This window comes from Podarcis tiliguerta (assembly GCF_965153285.1).
Source record: "Podarcis tiliguerta genome assembly, chromosome: 7".
In the NCBI taxonomy this organism is placed as follows: domain Eukaryota; kingdom Metazoa; phylum Chordata; class Lepidosauria; order Squamata; family Lacertidae; genus Podarcis; species Podarcis tiliguerta.
Window position 1 is genome coordinate 55,712,187 of NC_139540.1, and position 17,116 is coordinate 55,729,302.

General features: G+C 41.2%; 1 protein-coding gene across 1 annotated transcript in view; it reads left to right on the top strand.

The window, feature by feature from the left end:
• The first annotated feature begins 3,736 nt into the window (after positions 1-3,736).
• CTDP1 (CTD phosphatase subunit 1) overlaps positions 3,737-17,116 on the top strand; it is a 46,168-nt gene continuing 32,788 nt past the window's right edge. The window contains exons 1-5 of the mRNA XM_083449165.1: positions 3,737-4,557; positions 10,263-10,346; positions 11,922-12,015; positions 13,074-13,202; positions 14,358-14,508. Of these exons, the coding sequence (XP_083305291.1) occupies positions 4,247-4,557; positions 10,263-10,346; positions 11,922-12,015; positions 13,074-13,202; positions 14,358-14,508 (769 nt within the window). The 5' untranslated portion in view covers positions 3,737-4,246. The remainder of the gene's footprint in view (positions 4,558-10,262; positions 10,347-11,921; positions 12,016-13,073; positions 13,203-14,357; positions 14,509-17,116) is intronic.

Consider the following 17,116-nt stretch of genomic DNA (forward strand, 5'->3'; position numbering starts at 1 on the left):
TTGCCCACATTTATTCTTTTCAGATTTAAAAAAATATTTACACTAAGAAAGGTGATATGAAGTCTTGCAGTCCGGGATATCAGGCTTTCTCTAGTTAACGAAAAGGAAGGCTAATGATCTTATCCTCTATAGCCAGAACAGTAAGGGAAGAATCTAGGCCAGTGCTTCCCAGTTAGCTAAGAACTGTGGATCCTGTGTTTTTCAAAAGCCAAGCCATGGACCCCCTACTTTTGGCAATCTTGATCCTCTATGGTAGTTTTTGTTGTGTGAATGGTGCCAGGGGCCTCTTGGATTGGTTGCATGGACATCCTAGGGCCCACCGATTGGAAACCACTAATCTAGGCCATGCTATGGATTTTGTAACATTATTTTCTTGCAATGTTGCTGCATACACACAATATGTTTAAAGTGCATTTAAAACGCGTGCACGCGCACACACACACACCCAAAAATTTTCCTGGGAACTGTAGTTCACTAAGGGTGCTGGGGATTGTAGCTCTCTGTGTGTGCAAGCTACAGTTCCCATGGATCGGGGGGGCGGTGGTTGCTTTCAATGTACAGTGTGTATGCAGCCTGAGGTTCTTTGGTGACTGTTAAACCAATAAGCATCCTCTCCAGCCCCTTAACATTGCTGCAGAACAGCATCACTGTACTGCCTGCCTCCCAATGAACTATAATTTTTAACATCATGTCTGCTAAATGTGCGTCTTTCCTCTTGAAAAATGAAACTCTTGTTTAACTTCCCTTCAGTTCCTAATGAACATCCTGTCATCAGCTTCGTTTCCTCTTGGGTTAAGAACAGATGCACTTCAATATCATCTTCTGTTCTCTTTCTCTCTCCAGTTGCCTTGATCAGAGTTGGCCTGGTTTTCTTCATGTGTTTCGGAGGACTGCGACTTCTTCATGATTAAAGGCCCATTCGGAGCTCCAGACCACAAATCATTCTCTTTTCATCCCTTTAATTTCTTTTTCTTTTTCAAACTTTCCATTCCTCCCACCCCCACTCAAACTCCCCGCTCAGGGCATCTTGAACAGAATCCCAATATCTTCTCTTCCCTTTGATATTGCTTTTAATCTTGTGCACCTTTTGACAAACTTGCTGCAGCACAATAGAACACGTCAGTCTCAGTTATTCAAACCTGCAGATCCAGAGTTCACTGTGTGCCTTTTGTTCCTCCCCTCCCATATGTGTACAACACTCCTTTAATGTCTGAAGACATCTGATTATGTCGACTTCTTTTATGTCCCACATACCATTAAGAAAAACAACAACAGCTGTACTATATAGAATGTCTTAAGGTTCTGCCCTATCCTTTTATTGTGATTTGCTCATTCGTTTAGATTAACAGCCAACCTTATACCAAGGGATCTTGCTGTTTTGTCTCCATCTTTCATCTTGTTCCATAGGGATGCCAAAGGAAATTAAGAATATCATATGACACACAACTGCTCACACACACACTCAATAGACACAACACACACCCCTCAGTCAGTACACGCAAAGGAAGTTCTTGGGGGCACAACATATGCAAACTTGAGGGTGGTGCCATCTTGTGGGGAAAGGTAGTACACATGCCATTGTCGCTTTGCTGTGTTACTGATAGCACAAATGAGCCAGGGTTCTTGGGTCAGTTTCTGGGGTTGTAATAGTTGAAGGATAAGGATAGAATTTGCGGTATCAGTGAAGAATGAATTTGAGGACCAGAAGGTGAATCTGGTGACTCAATGAAATGACAAAATATATCCACCCAGGTTTCATGTCAGAAACCGCAGCACATTTTTCTGAAAACAAAAATCCACAAATTGATCAAATGGGTGCTTCTGGTCAAGCAGAACAGCCTCTCGGGCCAGGAAAAAGATTACATTTTCTCCAACAACCTCAGCATTGTTAAATATTTCACTTGGGCATCTTTTATGGCACTAATTACAGAGGGCCATCAGTGCAGCCAAGGATCTAATTGCAAACAGCTTTGGTTTCCAGGAATTTATTTGCTTTATTACTGAACAACTTTAGCAAAAGCTAGTAAGGTTGCTTTTTGCTGCTTTAATAGAGAGCTTTGCTTTGTTAGGTTCCATTCTTTTCAATGCTATTTCTCTCATTTAATCTTACGTAGGCTTCCTTCATAATGCCCCACTCCTTCTTTATATGAGCCATTGTCAATTCCCCTCCCTGAAACCACAGTCATGATATTATGGTTGTAGCCACTAAGTTTATTTGAGCTCCCTAATGAGACTATGCCAGGATAATATACTGTCAGCGTTGCACACGATAAAAGCATGGATCACCATCTAGGGAGCTGTTTATTGTCAACCAGAATAATTATTGACAACCAGAAGATAGCTTGCACAGGCAATTAATTCTATCATTATATTTATTTAGCCATATCTTTTCATAGATAGACTGAGGCATGGCACTGTTTAGAATGATCAGTTTGTGTAACAGAGTTAAAACATATGTCTAAGTATGTGTGTTCGGTCAAGGGTTTTATATGGAATAAACAATTTTTCATATAATCAATTCTGATAAGAAAGGATCAGGGAAATCAATGGATAAGAAGTGAGTAGGCTAAAGAAAAGCATGGGGACAGAATCCAGACCAAGTAAGTTGTATTTGGAATCTTTCATATCAATGTGAAAAATTATGGTAGTAACAACTACCGAAACCATGTTGATTTTAGTGAGACCTAAATGTGACTCCTGGCTGTAATTATAACCTCAATTATTAAGACTCATTGAAGTCAATAGAACTTCCTTCTTAGTAGACGTGGTTAGGATTATTCTGTAACTTGGCCAGGATCCAGCCCATGGTGACTTGAAGCAGTGTAGTGCAATTAAGGAAGTGCAAATAAAATGGGTTGGCTTTGGTTCAACTTTAACCTTTCTTTTGTTTACATTCTACATTTGGGTGGAGAGATTTTGGGATAGGGAAATATTACCTTTTCATATTATACAACACTATTACATCCTGAGATCTCAAGATAAGATGGATCTGAAATTATTTTTGATGACTGAGTCTTGTACATTTGCAACCTCATATACGTTTTCTCAGAAGTCCCACTGATTTTAAACCATCTTACTTTTAAGTACTGTATGTATAGGACTGCAGCTTTAGGTGACAACAGGTAGAGGCTGTTGCTTATTAGTTTGTGTTTTTGCACTGGCCCAAATTGCAGAAGATAATGCCTGTAGAACAATACATCTTTCAGCTTTGTTTTGCCATTTGACACTTTGAATTACTGAGTAGTTTTTTTAACATCCTCCCCACACATCCATCTACAGTGTGGGGAAATTTAACAAGTACAGGATAGAACTGTCATAAGCATCACTCATCATACTAGAGTACATTAAGTACTGTTAACATCTCTGTTAGCTGGTTTTTCGCTTCTTAACACTTGTTAGGATGCACATGGCAATTTTCTTAAAACCTTTAAAATCCATAATTCTCCATCCCCACACCTGAAGTTTGATAAAGGATGGATTTGTTATTTGGAATGTTTTTTGTTTTTCGTTAGCTGACACACACAAAATTCCTTTATTTCTGTAGGGTCCCTACCACTTTAAACAACTACTAGGAAACCAGGTCAGCAAGCACGTAAGCAAACAACTGCCGCTGCCGTCCCGTTTGCTGTAGCCGGCTACACATGCCCCAAACAGCCAGAGAAATGCATGCTGGGACTTGTAGTTAGCGTTAGAAGAGCTTTGCAAGCTGGCATCTATATCCCACAATCCCCTTCGACGGGGCAAAAAAACACGGGGCAGTGTTATGTAGCGCACGCGGAGGGGCGTGTAAGCGAACGCGCGCTTGCGTCTCCAGTAAGGCAGGAGCGCGCGATGCCGGAAGGAACCGGGAGGCGGGGGTGAAACTTGCCCCGCCCAGGAGCTGGAAGAGCGCGTTGAGAGGCTCCAGTACTATACTATCCGATTGCCTTCGCTGTCTCCAGAGGCGGGCCGGATTTAACGCGGCGGCCCCTTTAAGCTGGCCCGGGCGCCAGAAAAAAAAAGGTTGTCCCGCGCCTGCGCAACGGAGCCTTGACCTCGCGCTCAGTTGGCGCTGCTCGTGACTACTTCTTGTTGTTATTTTTTTTAAAAAAAAAAAAGGTGGTAGTTGGTGGGTGGGGGAGGGGGAAGCGCAACGTTTCGCGTTCGATTCTCCTCATTTAACCGGCAGCGGCGCCCCCGTCGCCATAGCGACCTGTCCCTAGCCGAGTCGGGCCCGGCCTGGGAGGGAGCCCCAGCGGCCGAGGCCATGGAGGAACCGGGAGCGGCCGCCTCGTCCTCCTCAGGAGGGGACGCCGCCGCCGCCGCGTCCGAAGTGACGGAGATCCGCGTCTCCGGCCCGCAGCCGCTGCGGCTCTTGGAATGGAAAGTGTCGGCCGGGGCGACCGTGAAGATCGGCTCGGTGCTGGCGGTTTGCGTGCCTATCGTGGGCCCGGCCCGGCCTGGAGCCTCGGCCGCCGAGACCGGCCCGCAGCGGACAGCCGAGCGAAAGGTCAAAGCGGAGCGGCCGGGAGTGGTGCGGGAGCTGTGCGCGCAGCGCGGGCAAGTCATCCCGCCCGGGTAAGAGGGGTCGGCCGGGGCTTGGGGAGGGCGGTGGGCCGGGCCCCGGGAAAGCGCCGCCTCCGGTGGCTTCTGCCTCTCGGCTTCTCCGCCTGGACTTGGGAAGCGCCTCCAGTATCCGCTCTGCTCTTCCCTCTCCTGCGAAGATCCGGGACAGGGTGAGGAGAGGCGGGAAAGCGCGGGAGGAGCAGCCGGTGCCTTCCCCGCCCTCTTCCACGGCGGCGCCTGTGACAGCCCAGGCCCCGCTCCTCCTCTGGCTCAGATGCGGCCCCAGATTTAAGAAGGCGCCGCAGCCAGGTGGGCTCGGCCGGCACTTCAAGCTGCCCGCCCGCCTTCCTTGGGTCTCGGTTGAAGCGCCTTCGGAAACCGATCTTTGCTCCCCGTCTCCATGGAGGAAGTAGGAGGAGTGACTAGCGAAGGGCGAAACACAACCCCTTTTTACTTGCTTTTGCAGCCTGCTGGGCCAGTTGCAATAATGTAGGTTCCCACATGGCTTTAACACTTCTGAAATGAAGTTTTCGAAGATGTGCAGACAAGCCACAGGCAGCTTACCTTGGAAACTAAGGGGCAAAAATGGAGTGGAACAGCTTTCTTTTATTTATAGCCCACAGAGCATAACAAGGAATTGGAATTCAAAACGAGCTTTTAAAAGCCCCAAAGAACACAATCCAGTTTAAAGAAACTATTCCACCTGACTACATTACTGAACTATAGGAAGAGGGAGAAAGATGGACAGTATATATCAGGGATGAGAGTTTTCCATAGCCTTAGCCATTGCCCAGAAGGTTTTCTAGGCTAGTCATAGGCTCCCAGATTTCAGTGTATGGTGGTATTGCATGAAGGGCCTCCTCAGCAAATCTCAAAGCTCTCGTAAGACCCTTCTTACTCAGTTCTTTCTAAGTCATTTGGTGATTTGTTGTGACATCATAGTAGAGCTTGACTAGCTACTTACTGTTTCGTACATGCTTTGCCTGAACTAATTGCTGTAATATAGGGCTGGGGAACCTGTAGCCCACCAGTTGTTGTTGTATTTCAAGGTTTCTCCATTGGGGACCTTATAGTAAAACTTTGACAGCAGAAGAGATGATAAAAGGCGAGAAGGCGGAAAGGAGGACAAATTATGGAGAGTCCCATAAAATACAGTGACTTGAGCTATATATTTATGGAAAAACAATGTGGTGCCATGGTTAGAGCATTTGGCATAGATTGGAAAAAACTGAGTACAAATTGCAAAGCATACTGAGTGACTTTGTGCCAGTTGCTGTCTCAGGATAACCTACTTCACAGGATTGTTGTGAGAATAGAATGTCCTGAATTCCTTGAAGGAAGGGTGGGATGTAAACCTGATGTAGAGTGTGTTGTTTGTGTTTAAATTTGTAGTACACCCTAGCCCAAGGGCTCAAAGTGAGTAACAGCAAGATAAACAGCCTGTGATGAGAGACACCTTAATTAACCTGAATAAGTCAGAGCTGCAGTCATGAGTGTAGACTGTGTGGAGGAAGCAGGCCTTGGTAAAATGTAGAAGAAATGTTAAAATTAAATATGTTGGACTTTATCACTTAAATTTATGTCTGTTTATACAAATGAAACACTCATTCTAATACCCAATATTACTCTAATTACACAAGTCTGATCCAGTTCAGAACAGTTTTTCATCTTGGTTACTTTTTTTCTTTAATTCCTAATTTGCAGTGATGATTTCTTGACCTATGTTGTACCTGAACACAAAAAATGTAGGAAATGCTATTGTAAAATTAATTAGACATTAAATTTCGGGTGGGGAATCACACCCCAGAAGTTGATGGACCTTAACTCTTGTCATCCCTGAACATAGCTATCTATTAAAGATGATTTCAGAGTAGCTACTCTCTCTAACTTCATTCCAGAGATATATGTATGCAAAAAGATGCTGTTATGTAGTTTGGGGTGTGCATTTAGATACTGAGATACATAGTACCTAGGGATAGCAAACTACATGTGATATTGACCTGCACTGTGGATGCACTATCAAGAATACAGGTGGAGGAAGGACAGGTGGATCTTTCCTTTCTCCAAGTGCCTGCTTGGTTTCCATGCTGGCTGAGGAAGAAGGGGCTGTTTTCCTTCTGTGGTTAGTACAGAAATCAAGTAGCTCAAATCTGCCCCATCTTCTCCTTTGCCTTTATGATATGTCTCGTTTCCTATGTGTACTAGACATATACACACAAGAATGTGCATGTCTCTGGGTTAGCCTTTTTTCTTCCCATGCAGCAAGGATCCTATGTTGCTCTGAACAAGTAGCTTAGCTGTTACCTGCCTGCAGATGTCCTTCTGCAAATGGCCTTATCAGTATTCAGTGCCTGTTTTTGTTTGAGCTCAGTTTTGGAGTGGATAAAGGTATCTACCATGTTTTTTTTATTTTTTATTTATTTATTTATTTATATATTTATTTAAAATGTATATCCTTACTTATTGTTTGTAATGAATATCCTGTTTAAATGTGTGTATGTGTAAAAGTAAAGCCAATTCAAAGCATCAACCAAAGCATGATTATCAAAAGTACACTGTAGACAAGGCTTTTGAGAATTGAATGGTTCTTACTTCATGCCTAAGGGCACGGTCCTAACCCTAGATCCATCAGGATGAGCAAGTTAGGATGTGGCAGATCTCAAGGTCAGCCAGCCAGTTCCCAGCTCAGCTGGGCTATACAGGCACAAGTCCCCAAGCCTGACTCAGCCAGAGATTCGCAGGTGTAAATAACTCCCGCATCCCTGCTCAACCAGGGCTAAGCAGACTGAGACAAGTTTGATGAAACTTACACTACTGTGACCCCTGAAAAATAAGTTCTCCAGGCAAATGGTGGGGATGGGAAACTATTTTAAAGGCTTGTTTTCCCTCTGTCAGGCTGCTCCTGAATGGAGTTTGGAAATGGTGTGCTTTAGGCTACTTAACTTAGGTCTGCATAAATCATACTGGTTTTCCATACTTAGGATTGCTCCCTAAAACATATTGTGAGAGATGCCTGCTGAACCTCCTTGGGAAGAGCATTCCACAATCAGGGTGTTATAAAGTGAAAGTGAAAAGTTATTAAAAGGAGGAAACACCCAGAAGATGACCTTAACAAAAGAGTTCATATGGGATAATACTACCCTTCAGATACCTCTCTTCCAGGCAGTTTGGGGCTTTAAAAATCAAAATCTTGAAGGTATACCTGGTAACAAACTGGAAGCCAATTTAAATACAACATTTTGTCAATATAGGCAAAATATGCTTAGCATGCTGAGTACCTATTAATAATTTGAACTGTCATGTTGCAGGAGTATAATACTTTTCACAGAAAGCCCATGGATAACAATGGGAATATTGCATTTGTTCTGGAAGGCAACAATTTGCACCAACTAATCTAAGTTGGTAAAGTGATAAGTTGGCTTAAGTGATATCTTTAAGCAAAGATATCACTTAAGCACCCATAAACAAAAGAATTGAGAGCAGGCCTAAGCATCCTAACAAGTTGTACAAGGACAAGCCAAATACAGTGTTTCACCTTATTAGCCCTCACCCATCGTATTACTGAATCAAAGCAGTAGCTTAGAACAGGAGTGGTCAGCATGATATCCTGTTGACCTTGCTGCCTAGAATTGAGCCAAGTTGGAGTCCTACAACATCTGAAAAGCACCACCTTGGCTAAAATGCCACCATTTCACCTGGATGGGACTGTACATACTGATGACACTTTACTCCAGAGCATGTATGCTCTTCCGCAACAGTTTCATGTAGATGTCTCAACAAGATATAACACTGTGGCACCCCGTAACATATATGTAATGGATTGTACCAGTGGTAATGGCTCTCCCTTATCAGTAAGTGGAATCACCAAGGTGCTGTGCCCTCATCTCACATTTTGAACAGGCAGATAAGAAGTACATAATGTGAGAGAGTACCAAGAAACCTTGAGGGCACACAGGATTATTAGCAGAGTTACACTCCACAGTCCTTTTCACAGTGAAGGTCATCCACTGAGCAACCAAACCAAATTGAATTCTAAAACTGGCAAATCAGATTGAAATGTGTCTTGAAAATGTGCTATTTGGGATTTTCTAGAGGTGTATGCCTTTTAGTGAAACTAAATGCACAGAACTTCACATCATCTCAAAACGTTAGGTTGTAGTATTGTGCATACTTTTTACAAGCCCATTCTAGGATGGTAAGAGAGCCATGCTGTTAAACCATTTAAAATAGTACTTGGTCTACATTTTTATCTCCTTAAAAACAAAAAACAAAAAAACCATTCAAGAACTTTATTCCTATGAGGTGGAACTAAAATGACCTATCAAACAGTACTTCAGATAGCTATGAGCCCTCTCCCAACCGTAAGCCATTTCCCTGATCTTAATCAAGCATTCATTTCAAGCAATCCATTCATTTCATTGACATTGTTCAGGAGAACTCACCAATGAATTAGGAACATTCGGAAGCTTCCCTATGTTGAGTCAGACCATTGGTCCATCTATTTCAGTATTGTGTATGCTGACTGGGATTGGCTCTCCAGGATTTCAGACAGGGTTCTTTTCCAACCCTACCTGGAGATACATTGTCCTACCTTCTGCATGCAAAGCAGGTGTTCTACCACTGCACTACGGCACAGTCCTTGTGCTATGGATTGTGCCCAGATAGAATATCTCTGTAAAATGTATGCTTTCTGGGATCGGTTAAATCCTTTTAAAGAGGGCTTTTTTAATAACTAAAGTGGACAGTAATAAATTCAGCTGTTATAAAAAATAAATAGAAATAAGCATAAAGAAAACTATTAAGCAAACACATTCTGTATTGTGTGAATCAACATAAGAAAGCTGTGAAATATCATGGATAGTTTTTATGTTTGTGTCCACCAAGCAACTGTTGCCAAGATTTTCAGACTGTGATCTATGGAACACTGGTTCTCCATGACCACCATACAGATGGTGTATTAAAAAGTTAACAGCTACCATACTTCCACATGCAGTAGCAAAATGAACACTGAACCTGATCAGAGGCTAACAAACATTACATTTAGCTTCATAGGACTTCATTCAGCAAACAGGCATATCCATCCCATTAGAAAAGCAAGAATACTAATATTAAAATGTGCATTAGGTAAAGGGACCCCTGACCATTAGGTCCAGTCATGGCCGACTCTGGGGTTGCGGCGCTCATCTCGCTTTATCGGCCGAGGAAGCCGGCGTACAGCTTCCAGGTCATGTGGCCAGCATGACTAAGCCACTTCTGGCGAACCAGAGCAGCGCACAGAAACACCGTTTACCTTCCCGCCGTTTACCTATTTATCTACTTGCACTTTGACATGCTTTCGAACTGCTAGGTTGGCAGGAGCAGGGACCGAGCAACAGGAGCTCACCCCGTCATGGGGATTCAAACCGCCGACCTTCTGATCGGCAAGTCCTAGGCTCTGTGGTTTAACCTGCAGCACCACCCATGTCCCTTAAAATGTGCATTATATGTGCTTTTAATATGCAGAACAATTTTGAGTGGTCTACCGAGATACCCCCATGCACACACATACCCCAGCAATTTTCAGGTGGTCTGGAGGGAGGAGAGAGGTTGGCAACTGCTGCTCTAGTATTCAGTGTGACAGTCAGTGTAAACCCTGATTTCCCTACTTCTAATCTGATACAGAATATAATACAATGAAATCAGTTTTTCCTTAAGTAAGATTTTTCTTTGTTTTCCAGAGGTGTCCTGGTGCGGCTGGAAGGATGCAGCCATCCAGTTGTTATGAAAGGCTTATGTGCAGAGTGTGGCCAGGATTTGACACAGTGAGTATTGTTGTATGGACTTTGACTTCTACTGATGGTGCTGCATTAAACTGAGGATTGTCACCTTTGAGGAATTTAAACTGAAATCAATAGCATTGCACTGGAATAATGCTCTTCATACTTGGAAAGAACAATTTGTGTTTATTGTATGCCCAGCAGTGCCAGAAATAAGTGTGAATATGGAGCATGCAAAATTGCACTAGCATAATATTACAAAATAGAAATAAACATCAGTTTGATGATAATAAATATGGCATTCTTCATAAAATGTTTGCAGCGGACTAAAACACTGGAAGGTATGAGCACAGGTTTATTGATGGATAAACCAAAGAATCATTCTTTCAAAAGGAATGTAAAACATACTTGCTGAACTATTGGGCATGAATTAACAATAAAGAACCAAATGGGTGACAATGTTGTACATAGAAAACCATAACAGTAAAAATTATTTTGTAGTAGGAACTGTTCCCTGTTCAGGTCTCCAGAAATACAGTCAAGAACTTGAAATAGTTCTGATTAATAGAATTGATGGGGGTGTATTGGGAGTTTGAAATAAAGATTAAGGCTGTTGCCTGTAAAAAACCTTCATGTTTAAATATCCATTTTGTGTCCATTGTCTTCACAAAGGCCAAACAGGATATTCTTGATATAACTATCAAAATACACTGCTGCCCACTGATGTCATCTGGCAGCTTATGTGCAGATGAAGCAGGGTGGATGAAGAACAACATTTTGAAGCCAAGCGTAATCAGTATTGCACAACTGTTCATGCACCATTATTATTATTTATTTGATTTATAGCCCGCCTTTCCTCCAAGGAGCTCAAGATAGCACACATGGCTTTGTCCTTTCCCATTTTATCCTCACAACAACCTTATGGAGGTAGGTTAGGCTAAGATACAGTGACTGGACTGGCCCAAAGTCCCCCAAGCGAACTTCATTGCTGAGTGGGGATTAGAATCCTGGTCTCCCAGGTCTTCATCCAACACTCTAATACCTACATATTACACTGAAAGCAGTTTTATTCAGATATTGGGATGCTGCCACCCTGTATTCCTATATTCCAGTTTAATTCTTTCTGAGAGCAAATGCAGTTCACTTTTGGAATTTTAAGTAAAGCAAAACATACACAAATCCAAACAATTTTATATTGCAAAACAGAAATGTGGTATTTGTTGTAAATGGTTAAGACTTTCTAAAAGCCTAACATTTCTCTCAATAAACAGAAATGAATCCTAATCCTTTTCACCATTTTTCTATATGCTTCATAGGATGCCAATAATTCAAGTACATAGATGTGTATATGTACATGGGTACTTTTTACTTGGTTTAAAAAGCGTGACTCTGGTCTCTGTACCAAGGTGTGCCATTTTTCCTGTTCTTAAATTATATTATTCTGCTTGCCAATTAAACATCATGTAAATTTACTGTTTGTGTACACTGTTTAAGGCTGGTTGGTGCAAATGATAAATAAGGTAGTTGTCTTTAAAACGTAGGGCACAAATCAGTCCTGTTAGAGGGGTTTTTTTGTAATTGTTATTAATAAAATTTGTCTGATATCTTTCATGTTGTTAGGTTACGAAGCAAGAATGGAACACAGAATATGCCAGTATCCACAGCAACTGTATCAATGGTTCATAGTGTACCAGAATTGATGGTTAGCTCTGAAGTAAGTACAATATACTCCTACTCTTCCCCTTATTTTTGGCAGGGGCCCAAAGTTCAGCGGATCTAATTAGCAGAATTTCTTCATTATGAATGCATGTAATACAGCAAGTTTGTCTTTGCTAAATTTGAAGTTGAAATCAACTCTTTTAAGTAGATAGAATCCTAAGCTATATATGTTTCTGATGTGTTGTAATCAAATTTTAGTTTTGAAGAGAGAACTACTGCCTGCTCCCTTGGATTTCACTCTATATTCTTCTTGCACAAATCCTGCCAATACAAGTTTAGATGGCAAACTTATTAAATTTATATCCCAGTCTTTTTGCCAAACACAAAAGCAATAAAGCAACACAATTAAAAATACTGTTGAAATTGAAATAAAAATGTGTGTATCAGTCACATACCCTTACAGCTAAGATTTTAAAAGTAGCCACGAACAGTATATTTTGGCCATCAAACACTTGGGTGCAAGTAAAATGTTATACCCAGGAAACCAGCTGCTTTTACAGCACATGAAGAGCAGGGGAAATAACAAGAACTCTGTACAACATGCATAAGGATTTCCATTTGCACAAATGGAGGGTTCTGCTCTGGGGGGGTTGGAGGAATCTCCAGGACAGATTTAGATTGCACATGAGAAGAGAAGAAGGTTCTGTTGCAATCAGAGTCTTTGCACTAACAGAAGTACTTCATTGGATAGCACTCCTTATTTTTTTGCTTGTAGGGGGAAAATGCACACTGCATCTGCCACATACCAGAAGTTCAAATAAACCCTTTGCTGCAAAATCCACTAATTAAACATGTTGATGCAGTGAGTCTGATACATACAAATTGCTAGGATTTTGGAGGCCTAGAGGGCAACTCTAAGATGATGTTCCACTTCCATTTGTTCTTTAATATGAGTGAAAGGAGCTATTTAGTCAATTGAATTTTGGCTGGCTGTTGTTTGTTTTTCTTCTTTGAAATTACTGTACATTGCACTGCGTCTACTGAGATCTTTTCAAGTTAATCCTCATTTTATGCTTCAAATGCACTTAATGGGATACTCTGTTTTTATTGTAGCAAGCTGAGCAGTTGGGAAGAGAAGACCAGGAGAGGCTACGCAGAAATCGAAAACTGGTGCTAATGGTAGATTTGGACCAGACATTGATCCATACAACAGAACAGCACTGCCAACAGATGTCTAACCGAGTAAAGCAACATTATTGATTATTGTTCTTTGCCAAAAAACTGTTCAATATTTCAAGAATGAAATGCTTTATAAAGTTCATAAACTAAGAGGCATCCAATTCATAGCAAATAAAAACTTTCCAAAATATATAGTAGATCCTAAGCCCTTGTTTATTATTCTAGCTTCCAGAAGAAATTCAAGGCATCTAGCACTGAAAGAAAATATAAAACAAACCAATAATAAATAAAAATACTGGCATACATACTAAATCTGCAGTAACTACAAAGAAACAACCATTAGAATTTGATGTCCAAGCATTGAAAATAAGAAATACAGCCTTCAGGATGGGACAAGATAAAATCAATAATATAAAAATAATGCATGTGAAATCTGCTTGTATTGCTTTTTGCCAGAAAAGGAACAGTAGGTGGTAGACAATTAAATTTTACTCAGAATAGACTAAATGAAATCAATGAACACTAGTTAGGTCCATTAATTCCAATAGATCTTCTCTGGGTGATACTTAGTTAAATAATCATCTAGTGAATATTCAGTGAAAGTACTTGCCAACACAACTAGAGGTGCATAACGGTTGGGACTTTTCAGGAACCTCTCCTACTTCAGCTGTTACGAAATTTGCTCTGAGGTCTGGTGTACTCTCCAGTATAGCAACTGATAGAGCTGGAAAAGACACTTGCTGCCCATGTGGGCTTTCTGGATCCCTAGCTAGAGAAATGGGAATGAAACTGAAGTTACCTAGCTAGCTCCCAAATATTCTTAACTAAATTGATAGCTAAAACTACTTCATCATATACTGACTATTTTCAGTCATTCTGTGATAAGGTGGTCTAGCCTGTGACCCCAGATGTTGCTGAACTACAACTCTCATGATTACTGGGCATTGGCTTGGCCTGACAGAAGTTGTAGTTCGTGAGATATTATAAAAACCATGGCAAGCAAATAATGTAAATGCTGAGCTGCTCTTTTTATTGAACTTTATAATGTATATTTGTAAGTGTATACAAACGTGCTAATTTTTAAAAGTTTGGTACACCTAATAGTAGTTGAAAACTAAATTCTTTTATAAGCTGAAAATCATTCTGTATATGCCAGAAAATGGGTTTTATTTATGAGTTATAGCTTACGTCTTACCAGTGTTAATCTCTTCCTTTCAGGGAATATTCCATTTTCAGTTAGGTCGAGGGGAGCCTATGCTGCATACTCGGTTGCGTCCTCATTGCAGAGAGTTCCTAGAAAAGATTGCCAAGTTGTATGAACTACATGTGTTTACCTTTGGAAGCAGACTTTATGCACATACAATTGCAGGTAAGCAATTGGAGGTTTATAAGCAGAGGTTGGAATACCATCTGTCATGTATGATCTAGGTGAGATTCTTGCATCGCAGGGGGTTGGACTAGATGATTTTCAGGATCCTTTCCAACTCTACGGTTCTATTCTACGTACCATAATATAGAACATTCTATATTATTATTATTATGGTACTTAGAATAGAAGCTACCAAGTGGCTGCAGTGCTGTTCCCAAATTGCATTTCAAATCTTGTTCAAAAGTATCGTTGTTACAACCTGCATTTTCCCCTGATCGGCACTCAAGGTGGCTTAAACAAATCATGCTGAGAGTAACAGTCAGACAATAATATCTGCTAATCTACAGCAGGTTAAGAGATTAGCATGGGATTGAGAGAATTGGATCAGCATCCCTTTTATTTAGAGTTTTGATCCAGCTAAATTGTGGCTAGGTGCATTGTTTCATTTACATGAGGAATGAAGGCAGTAGAACCTCAGTTTTCGAGCATCTCAGAAGTCGAACGTTTCGGCTTTTGAATGCCGAAAACCCAGAAGTAACTGCTGCTGTTTTCAAATGCTTTTTGGAAGCTGAACGTTCCACGTGGCTTCCGTTTTGAGTTCCCCTATTATATTGAGGCTTCTGTATTGAGTTTTTGGTTTTCAAACATTTCGGAAGTCAAACGGTCTTCAGGAACAGATAACGTTCGAAAACCGAGGTTCCACTGTATTCCAACAGGCAGTAAATTAAAGTTCTTTGGTGCTGAAATCATTATTATCCTATTGCATTCCACCATTGACTTCTTGTTACTTTGGCCTATTTAAAGCACTCAAGGTGGTATCCAATGAAGTCGTTCCATTAGCGCAAGAACTTCTGGCTTCTCAATAGAATGTCACCTCTCCCTGATGCCCCCCATGCCCTCCCCATATCTGTTCTGCAGGTTTGGGGGGAACCCCCAGAACAAACATAGAGGTTGCTCAGGGAGAAGTTCCATTGCATAGCCAGAGGTCCATGCACTAACTTCGTTGGATATTGCCCTCGGTTTTACAAAGCACACAAAAAGCAACATTCATTTGTAAGAACAAAACCAAAAAATCTGCAGTTGTGCAGTACCTTCACTGGGACAAGCCAAACTGTCGCAGAAGCTTTCAGGTTCTCCAGAATGCTTCATCTGGCATTACACAAAGCTATGAGGGGAGGTAGGAAGAGGAGGAATAAAAATGGGGAACGTACATGGCTAATCTGATAATGTATCCATGAGGTCAGTTTGCAGACTTTGCTCCAAGATCCAAACTTTCTTCTGTTTTTAAAATCACTGTTGTCCCTCAACATGAGACCATGAGAAGCCAGAAGTAATAAATAATAGATAACTGCCCTGAAGAGAGTGGGGTATGTAATCTGGGTAGAGGGATTCACTTTTTCCCTCAGATCTATCTAGGAAATGTCATGGTTCTGCTTGAAAGAAGAAAATCAACTCTCCAACTGTGTGTTTTTATAGCAGTCATTGTTTACAATAGTGTGTGCATGCTTCAAACACAAGGTGGCAGTAAATTTAAAGAGAAATTGTGTTGAATGAAAACTTCATTTAATGTGCAGTGGAGCCTGGATGAAAAACCCGTGGCCCTCCAAATATTGTTGGATTCCAGTTTCCAGCCAACCTGGCCAGTCAAGGATGAGAATGGGTGTAAGCATGTGTATGAAAGATAATGGGAATGGATGCTGATGGGGTGCACATAAAGGTTCCCTATAAGGGAATGCAGTTCTTGGGTTGAGAAAGAAATGTATTTAATCTATTAACTCTGCTTAATAAACTAGGATTTGCACAGGCTGCATCACCGCCATGCAGCCCCAAAGTCCTCTTTTCATGTGAGTGGGCAAATGAGCATTGAAGTCGTACTTAACCACAGTTTCCCTTTACATGCATACTGGGAAACTATGCTAGATTCAGTCCAACCAAGTTAGAATATTAAGACATCTTTTAAGGATGAGTTGGGAATCGTCACTTGTTTGGAAACCATTAATCATTGTTTCTGGTTCCCACATAATGGGAAACCATAGCTAAGCTAATTGTAGCTTCCTGGTTTGTTTCTCCACTTTTGTGATGGACAAAGTGCATGGAGTGCATGGAGTCATTCATATTTTGGCTTGTTGAGTCATGATTTGATTGTGCAAACCATTACTTTAAGTTCGTTGCTAATCGAGCCACTGGGTATTGTTGTTCATGCATGGAAATGTAAATCACCCATAAATGAAATATGTTCTTAGGAAAGTCTCAGTTGACACATAATGTATTATTTTGATATAATTAAGTAGCAGGTGAAAACCAAAAAAGAAAGTATATCCCGATTTATTCCTCAACTGATTCTTTTATGTAAGCTATTTATTCCTGCTAATTGGTCTCTTCAGGATGGTGGCATCTATTGAAAGAAGAAGCATCTGTTCCTTCTTTTTTCCACTTTCTCCTTAACCCTAATCTGCATGTGTTGATACATATCGATTAATAAAGGACTGGCCAGCTGATATGCTGGCTATATAGTGATCATTTCTCCCTGTTTCTGTTGTTAAAGGTCCTACCTTTATCTCCAGGAAGAGACACAAAGTGAACTCACTCAGCTGTGAGGAGCTTGTAG